The 8775-nt window shown below is 40.4% G+C and overlaps 1 protein-coding gene across 1 annotated transcript; it reads right to left on the bottom strand.

Annotated features, from left to right (window-relative positions):
* Positions 1 to 470: 470 nt before the first annotated feature.
* CLDN17 (claudin 17) lies at positions 471 to 2625 on the bottom strand. The gene has a single exon (XM_022574399.3). It carries the CDS (start codon positions 2416 to 2418, stop codon positions 1741 to 1743), a length of 678 nt encoding a protein of 225 aa, XP_022430107.2. The 5' UTR covers positions 2419 to 2625; the 3' UTR covers positions 471 to 1740.
* Between the last annotated feature and the right edge of the window lie 6150 nt (positions 2626 to 8775).

Below are 8775 nucleotides of genomic sequence, written 5' to 3'. Positions count from 1 at the left end.
GTGTAAGATAAATGACTCCTTTGCAACATGCCCAATATTTTGGTCTTACTCAATTAAGACTGAAAAATAAAGCAATCTTGGAAAAAACCTATCTAAATTATTGGTTTTCTTATTTTTATTGCTATTATTTGAAGACATTTACATTTATTTGGCCTATATCATTAATGTATTACTAATTTTTAAAATACAGTTTTATATTGCCAAGGGTTTGCCTTATTGAAGTCTTGCTGGTGGTTTGTAGAATGGAATGAGGGTTTGACATTAACATCTAGCCTTGAGTTATCTCTGATTTAATGCTTCAGAGTTATTAGATGATCTTTTGAGGACAAAACTTCATTTTCAAATTAACCCCGCAGGGAAATAGACCAACATTATTGAAAATATGTAACTATTTTATTTTATTATTTTATTATAATAAGCATGGACACGAAATAAATATTTGGTGAACAAATTTAATCTCTTCACTGAAATTATATGTTGTAAATGAAATACATCTTTATTATAAAATAAACACAATATTTGAAGAGTTAAAATTTGAAGAGTTAAAATATATAAACATTAATTGGTTCACAAGGCACTGGAGATATTCAGAAGCATCGCATAGGGGTGGTCTTGCCCCACAAACACTTGTCTATCCATCTCCCCCAAGCCCCACACTTATGACCCAATATTAGCATGTTAAATACACGGGAAGTGAAGAATTGAGAAAATAATGCATATAATTCAAGCAAAACAAAATGCTTTATCCATACTTATTCATTTATTAGAGAATACAAAAGGAGGTACTTACTCTGGCCTGACTAACTGCCTGAATCATGACCTTGATTCTTCATTTTACTTAGAGTATGTAGACCTGTGCAATGACTAAAGAATAAAACAAGGAACAGAAACTGGTCCCTTCAACACCCAAACCTCAATTCCCTAATTGGGACTGTATTTCCTATTGATGAGAATTGAGAGTTCATAGTATTCTATTGATGTGTCTTATCAAGACAGATAATTCTGTTTGCTTGTAGGTGCACATCATAGGTTCTGAGAGCATATTATTTTTCATTTATAAATTATTTTCATTTGAATATATAATTCTAAGCACGTTTAACTGTATAAGTTAGATGCTTTAAAATCATCTTCTTAAATATCCTAACAGAAATTAGAGCTTCCTTCTCCCTAAAAGTGTTTAATTTCTAGTACATTTGAGTTTCCTAAAGGAGTAACAACTCTTTTCACTTAACAAACATTTTCATATTTTGATAAATTCAATTAAAAGTCCTTATTTGATGTCTATTATTTGCAGCTTGTTTTAAAAAGAAAAAAAGTCATCAATTTGGAGAAAAAATAAGTTAGGTTATATTTTAGAATATGTTTTATTGCTAGGGCTTATGAATTACAATAGAATTCAGATTTCTTAACAGATAATATATGGTTGTGGACAAAGAAAGAGTCTATCATTATACTAAGGATTATGGACATACTTGATTTTAGACTACACAAATTGGAACAGGGATTATTATTTGAGTCCAGTAATAGTAAATGCATTTAATACACATGAGGTCAGAATGTCTAAAGCAAGTCATTTTTATTCCTATCACAGGTGACTACAATCTATATGCCCTTTAAACTTTTCATCTCAATTTAAAAACAGTCGTAAAGCAAGTTCTCCTGCCTGATGTACTTACAGTTTCTGGCAAGACTCTATAAAACACACTGATCATAACCCACAGTTTGAGTGAAAAGCAGGTGTTAGACGTAACTTGTGGAGGTCTTACTAAGCACTGTCCCGTTCTGTGGTCGCTTATCTGTGTGTGGCGCAGGATGCTCAGTGGCTGGATATCTGTTCTTTTGCTTCTTTCTGTTGCAACAGCAGTACCCACAAAGCAGACCCCCTCCGATGAAGAGGACAGCAGTACTTGCCCAGCCAAGGAAGAGTGCCGCTCCCAGCTCTCGTTTCTGACCTATGTGGACGGCTGGGTTGTAGAAATCCCTGATGATGATATTGGCTGTCCAGCACACCGGAATGAGAACGAAGATGCCCGTCAGGATAAAGAGGACTCCAGAAGTCCCCAGAAGATATGTTTTAACCCTCTCATTAGAGCCTTTGCACTGAATCTTCTTCATGCCGGAGATGCCAATAAGCAGAGCAATCAGAGATAAGGCAACAGCTACACACATGAGGGCGCGGGCTGCTTCCAGGTCAAGTGGGAGAGCCAGCAAAGAATTGTAGAATTTGCACTGCAACCTAACCTTGACTTGTCGGATGCAGTTCATCCAGAGCCCTTCCCAGAGCCTTTCAAAGACAATAATGTTGCTGCCAACAAAAGCTGATACTCTCCACTGAGGCAGAAGTGCTGTGGCCAGAGCTCCCACCATGCCGAAGAACCCAAGAACCAGTCCAGCGATTTGCAGCGGGTTAAATGTCATTGCCTCTGCTTTAAATATGGATCCAATCTGCAACGGAAGCTGCTCACGTCCCAGAACAGGGAGGCCTCTGTGAGGCTTCAGCGATCTCTGATGATGTTCTCCACTGTTACTACCCAGAACACTTTAGTCCAAACTGGCAGCAGTGACTGAACGTGGCTTAACTAGAAGTACCTGTTGTACATGCATGCTGCCCTCGTACACTCGCATTCACTTCATACTACGTATGAATTACTTACTAGTCATATATAATTGTTTCTCAGCCAATAAGAACGTAGCCAGAGGTGTGCCAAGAAATACTGCATTCAGCGTTAGTATTTCTCATATTACTATTGTCTAAGCAATGCTGTAATTATGTGTCAAGATTTCCATTGTGGATTGCTAATTACAGAGTTGAAAACTTCTTGTCTAAAAATCACTCTGGGGCTTCCCTTGTGGCACAGTAGTTGAGAGTCCGCCTGCCGATGCAGGGGACACGTGTTCGTGCACCGGTCCGGGAAGACCCCATGTGCCGCGGAGCGGCTGGGCCCGTGAGCCATGGCCGCTGAGCCTGCGCGTCCAGAGCCTATGCTCCCCAATGGGAGAGGCCACAGCAGTGAGAGGCCCGTGTACCAAAAAAAAAAAAAAAATCACTCTGATATAAAAGTATAAATATATGTGTTAAGCCACCACAGAAGAAAACACCAATGCCTTGCCAGTTCTTTGGAGAGCGTTTGCAAAACACTTTGGACTTCAGATGACCTATTATTTTCTTCTAATCTAAGCCACCTCTCTTTAATATGGTTCATGAATCCTGGTTTTAATAATGACTTCTTGAATTAAAATAAATGTTCAGGTATTATTTTCAAGACTTCTACTAAAATCGCTGATACTTTATGAAAAGGGACATCCTAAGCAAGACATGCAGATTTCATAGTTTCTTACTAAGATCCAGAAAGCAAGAACAAGGAGAAGCACTTCTTATTATTGAATTTACTGGTAATTATTATATTATCTGTTGAGTGACACCTTTCTCTCTGGTGAAATAATGTTTAGGTTACAAATGTTCATTAGATGTTTCTTCAACAGCAGCTTGGAATATATCATATATATCAAAGTCAAAAATGTATATTCCATTTTTACGGAGCAATATGAAAGTGGCCCTTTGGATTAGATGTGTAATTACTTAAATCCAGGTAACAGAAAAGTTTTTAGAGATGGAAAACAGCTTCAAAGTCATCAGGCTTCAGTCTCTCATTTGCTAGATGAGGAATGTGAGGTTTTCAGAGCACCTGGCTAGACTAGCTGCACAGTAACTAATCCAGGAGTAGATATGGTCTCTCACCTATGATGCTTCCCTCCTCTTTCTAGTCTGACTCAAAAACACAGAAGGATAGGGGACGAGGAGAAGATGGCGGAAGAGTAAGATGCGGAGATCACCTTCCTCCCCACAGATACACCAGAAATACATCTACATGTGGAACAACTCCTACAGAACATCTACTGAACGCTGGCAGAAGACCTCAGACCTCCCAAAAGGCAAGAAACTCCTCACATACCGGGGTAGGGCAAAAGAAAAAAGAATAAACAGAGGCAAAAGAATAGGGACGGGACCTGCACCAGTGGGAGGGAGCCGTGAAGGAGGAAAGGTTTCCACACACTAGGAAGCCCCTTCGCGGGCGGAGACAGCGTGTGGCGGAGGGGGAAAGCTTCGGAGCCGCAAAGGAGAGCACAGCAACGGGTGCGGATGACAAAGCAGAGAGATTCCCGCACGGAGGATCGGGGCCGACCGGCACTCACCAGCCCGAGAAGCTTGTCTGCTCACCTGCCGGGGTGGGCGGTGCTGCGAGCTGAGGCTCGGGCTTCGGTCGGAGCACAGGGAGAGGACTGGGGTTGGCAGCGTGAACACAGCCTGCACCACAGCTAGCTGGGAGGGAGTCCAGGGAAAAGTCTGGACCTGCCAAAGAGGCAAGAGACTTTCTCTCCCCTCTTTGCTTCCTGGTGCACGAGGAGAGGGGATTAAGAGCGCTGCTTAAAGGAGCTCCAGAGATGGACGCGAGCTGCGGCTAAAAGCGTGGACCCCAGAGACGGGCAGGAGACTCTAAGGCTGCTGCTGCCGCAAACAAGAAGCCTGTGTGCGAGCACAGGTCACTGTCCACACCTCCCTTCCGGGGAGCCTGTGCAGCCCGCCACTGCCAAGTTCCCGGGATCCAGGGACAACTTCCCCAGGAGAACGCACGGCACACCTCAGGCTGGTGCAACGTCACGCCGGCCTCTGCCACCTCAGGCTCTACCCGCACTCTGTACCCCTCCCTCCCCCCGGCCTGAGTGAGCCAGAGCCCCCGAATCAGCTGCTCCTTTAACCCGGTCCTGTCTGAGCGAAGAACAGACGCCCTCCGGCGACCTACACGCAGAGGTGGGGCCAAATCCAAAGCTGAGCCCCTGGGAGCTGTGAGAACAAAGAAGAGAAAAGGAAATCTCTCCCAGCAGCCTCAGAAGCAGCGGATTAAAGCTCCACAATCAACTTTATGTACCTGCATCTGTGGAATACCTGAATAGACAACGAATCATCCCAAATTGAGGAGGTGGACTTTGAGAGCAAGATTTCTGATTTTTTCCCCTTTTCCTCTTTTTGTGAGTGTGTATGTGTATGCTTCTGTATGAGATTTTGTCTGTATAGCTTTGCTTCCACCATTTGTCCTAAGGGTATATCCGTCCATTTTTTTTTCTTTATTAAATTTTTTTCTTAATATTTTTTATTTAATAACTTTATTATATTTTACTTTATCTTCTTGCTTTCTTCCTTTTTGCCTTCCTTCTCTCCTTCCATCCTTCCTTCCTTCCTCCCTCCGTCCGTCCGTCCCTCCCTCCCTCCTTTCTTTATTTCCTTCTTTCCTTCTATCCTTCTTTTCTTCTTTCTTTCTTTCTTTCTTCCTTCCTTCCTTCCTTTCTTTCTTCTTTCTTCTTTCTTTCTTTCTTTCTTTCTTTCTTCCTACTTCTACTAATTTTTTCTCTCTACTTTTTCTCCCTTTTATTCTGAGCCATGTAGATGAAAGGCTCTTGGTGCTGCAGCCAGGAGTCAGTGCTGTGCCTCTGAGGTGGGAGAGCCAACTTCGGACACTGGTCAACAAGAGACCTCCCACCTCCACATAATATAAAATGGCAAAAATCTCCCAGAGATCTCCATCTCAATGCCAGCACCCAGCTTCACTCAACGACCAGCAAGCTACAGTGCTAGACACCCTATGCCAAACAACTAGCAAAACAGGAACACAAACCTACCCATTAGCAGGGAGGCTGCCTAAAATCATAGTAAGTCCACAGACACCCCAAAACACACCAACAGATGTGGACCTGCCCACAAGAAAGACAAGATCCAGCCTCATCCACCAGAACACAGGCACTAATCCCCTCCACCAGGAAGTCTACACAACCCACTGAATCAGCCTTAGCCACTGGAGACAGACACCAAAAACAACGGGAACTGTGAACCTGCAGCCTGCAAAAAGGAGACCCCAAACACAGTAAGATAAGAAAAATGAGAAGACAGAAAAACACACTGCAGATGAAGGAGCAAGATAAAAACCCACCAGACCTAACAAATGAAAAGGAAATAGGCAGTCTACCTGAAAAAGAATTCAGAATAATGATAGTAAAGATGATCCAAAACCTTGGAAATAGAATAGACAAAATTCAAGAAACATTTAACAAGGACCTAGAAGAACTAAAGATGAAAAAAACAACAATGAACAACACAATAAATGAAATTAAAAATACTCTAGATGGGATTTGTAGCAGAATAACTGAGGCAGAAGAATGGATAAGTGACCTGGAAGATAAAATAGTGGAAATAACTACTGCAGAGCAGAATAAAGAAAAAAGAATGAAAAGAACTGAGGACCATCTCAGAGACCTCTGGGACAACATTAAATGCACCAACATTCGAATTATAGGGGTTCCAGAAGAAGAAGAGAAAAAGAAAGGGACTGAGAAAATATTTGAAGAGATTATAGTTGAAAACTTTCCTAATATGGGAAAGGAAATAGTTAATCAAGTCCAGGAAGCACAGAGAGTCCCATACAGGATAAATCCAAGGGTAAATACGCCAAGACATGTATTAATCAAACTGTCAAAAATTAAATACAAAAAAAGCCTATTAAAAGCAGCAAGGGAAAAACAACAAATAACACACAAGGGAATCCCCATAAGGTTAACAGCTGATCTTTCAGCAGAAACTCTGCAAGCCAGAAGGGAGTGGCAGGACATATAGAAAGTGATGAAGAAGAAAAACCTGCAACCAAGATTACACTACCCAGCAATGATCTCATTCAGATTTGATGGAGAAATTAAAACCTTTACAGACAAGCAAAAGCTGAGAGAGTTCAGCACCACCAAACCAACTTTACAACAAATGCAAAAGGAACTTCTCTAGGCAAGAAACACAAGAGAAGGAAAAGACCTACAATAACGAACCCAAAACAATTTAGAAAATGGGAATAGGAACATACATATTGATAATTACTTTAAATGTAAGTGGACTAAATGCTCCCACCAAAAGACACAGAATGGCTGAATGGATACAAAAACAAGACCCATATATATGCTGTCTACAAGAGACCAACTTCAGACCTAGAGACACATACAGACTGAAAGTAAGGGGATGGAAAAAGTTATTCTGTGCAAATGGAACCCAAAAGAAAGCTGGACTAGCAATTCTCATATCAGACAAAATAGACTTTAAAATAAAGACTATTACAAGAGACAAAGAAGGACACTACATAATGATCAAGGGATCGATCCAAGAAGAAGATATAACAATTGTCAATATTTATGCACCCAACATAGGAGCACCTCAATACATAAGGCAAATACTAACAGCCATAAAAGGGGAAATTGACAGTAACACATTCATAGCAGGGCACTTTAACACCCCACTTTCATCAATGGACAGATCATCCAAAATGAAAATAAATAAGGAAACACAAGCTTTAAATGATACATTAAATAAGATGGACTTAATTGATATTTATAGGACACTCCACCCAAAAACAACAGAATACACATTTTTCTCAAGTGCTCATGGAACAGTCTCCAGGGTAGATCATATCTTGGGTCACAAAACAAGCCTTGGTAAATTTAAGAAAATTAAAATTGTATCAAGTATCTTTTCCGACCACAATGCCATGAGACTAGATATCAATTACAGGAAAAGATCTGTAAAAAATGCAAACACATGGAGGCTAAACAATACACTACTTAATAACCAAGTGATCACTGAAGAAATCAAAGAGGAAATAAAAAAAAACCTAGAAACAAATGACAATGGAGACACGATGACCCAAAAGCTATGGGATGCAGCAAAAACAGTTGTAAGAGGGAAGTTTATAGCAATACAAGCGCACCTTAAGAAATAGGAAAAGTCTCGAATAAACAACCTAACCTTGCATCTAAAGCAATTAGAGAAAGAATAACAACAACAAAAAAAAAAAAACAAAGTAAGCAGAAAGAAAGAAATCATAAAGATCAGATCAGAAATAAATGAAAAAGAAATGAAGGAAATGATAGCAAAGATCAATAAAACTAAAAGCTGGTTCTTTGAGAAGATAAACAAAATTGATAAACCATTAGCCAGACTCGTCAAGAAGAAAAGGGAGAAGGCTCAAATCAATAGAATTAGAAATGAAAAAGGAGAAGTACAACTGACACTGCAGAAATAAAAAAGATCATGAGAGGTTACTACAAGCAACTATATGCCGATAAAATGGACAACCTGGAAGAAATGGACAAATTTTCAGAAATGCACAACCTGCCCAGACTGAATCAGGAAGAAATAGAAAATATGAACAGACCAACCACAAGCACTGAACTTGAAACTGTGACTAAACATCTTCCAACAAACAAAAGCCCAGGACCAGATAGCTTCACAGGCGAATTCTATCAAACATTTAGAGAAGAGCTAACACGTATCCTTCTCAAACTCTTCCAAAATATAGCAGAGGGTGGAACACACCCAAACTCATTCTACGAGGCCACCATAGCCTTGATACCAAAACCAGACAAGGATATCACAGAGAAAGAAAACTACAGGCCAATATCACTGATGAACATAGATGCAAAAATCCTCAACAAAATACTAGCAAACAGAATCCAACAGCACATTAAAAGGATCATACACCATGGTCAAGTGGGGTTTATTCCAGGAATGCAAGGATTCTTCAATATATGCAAATCAATCAACGTGATACACCATATTAACAAACTGAAGGAGAAAAACCATATGATCATCTCAAGAGATGCAGAGAAAGCTTTCGACAAAATTCAACACCCATTTATGATAAAAACTCTCCAGAAAGTAGGCATAAAGGGAACTTTCCTCAACAT

This window comes from Delphinapterus leucas, chromosome 4 (assembly GCF_059928025.1).
Source record: "Delphinapterus leucas isolate spDelLeu-1000000601 "Yukka" chromosome 4, BTC_Dleu_Yukka2, whole genome shotgun sequence".
In the NCBI taxonomy this organism is placed as follows: Eukaryota; Metazoa; Chordata; class Mammalia; order Artiodactyla; family Monodontidae; genus Delphinapterus; species Delphinapterus leucas.
The sequence above is the reverse complement of the archived record's forward strand: the minus strand, read 5'-3'. Positions and strand labels throughout refer to the sequence as shown.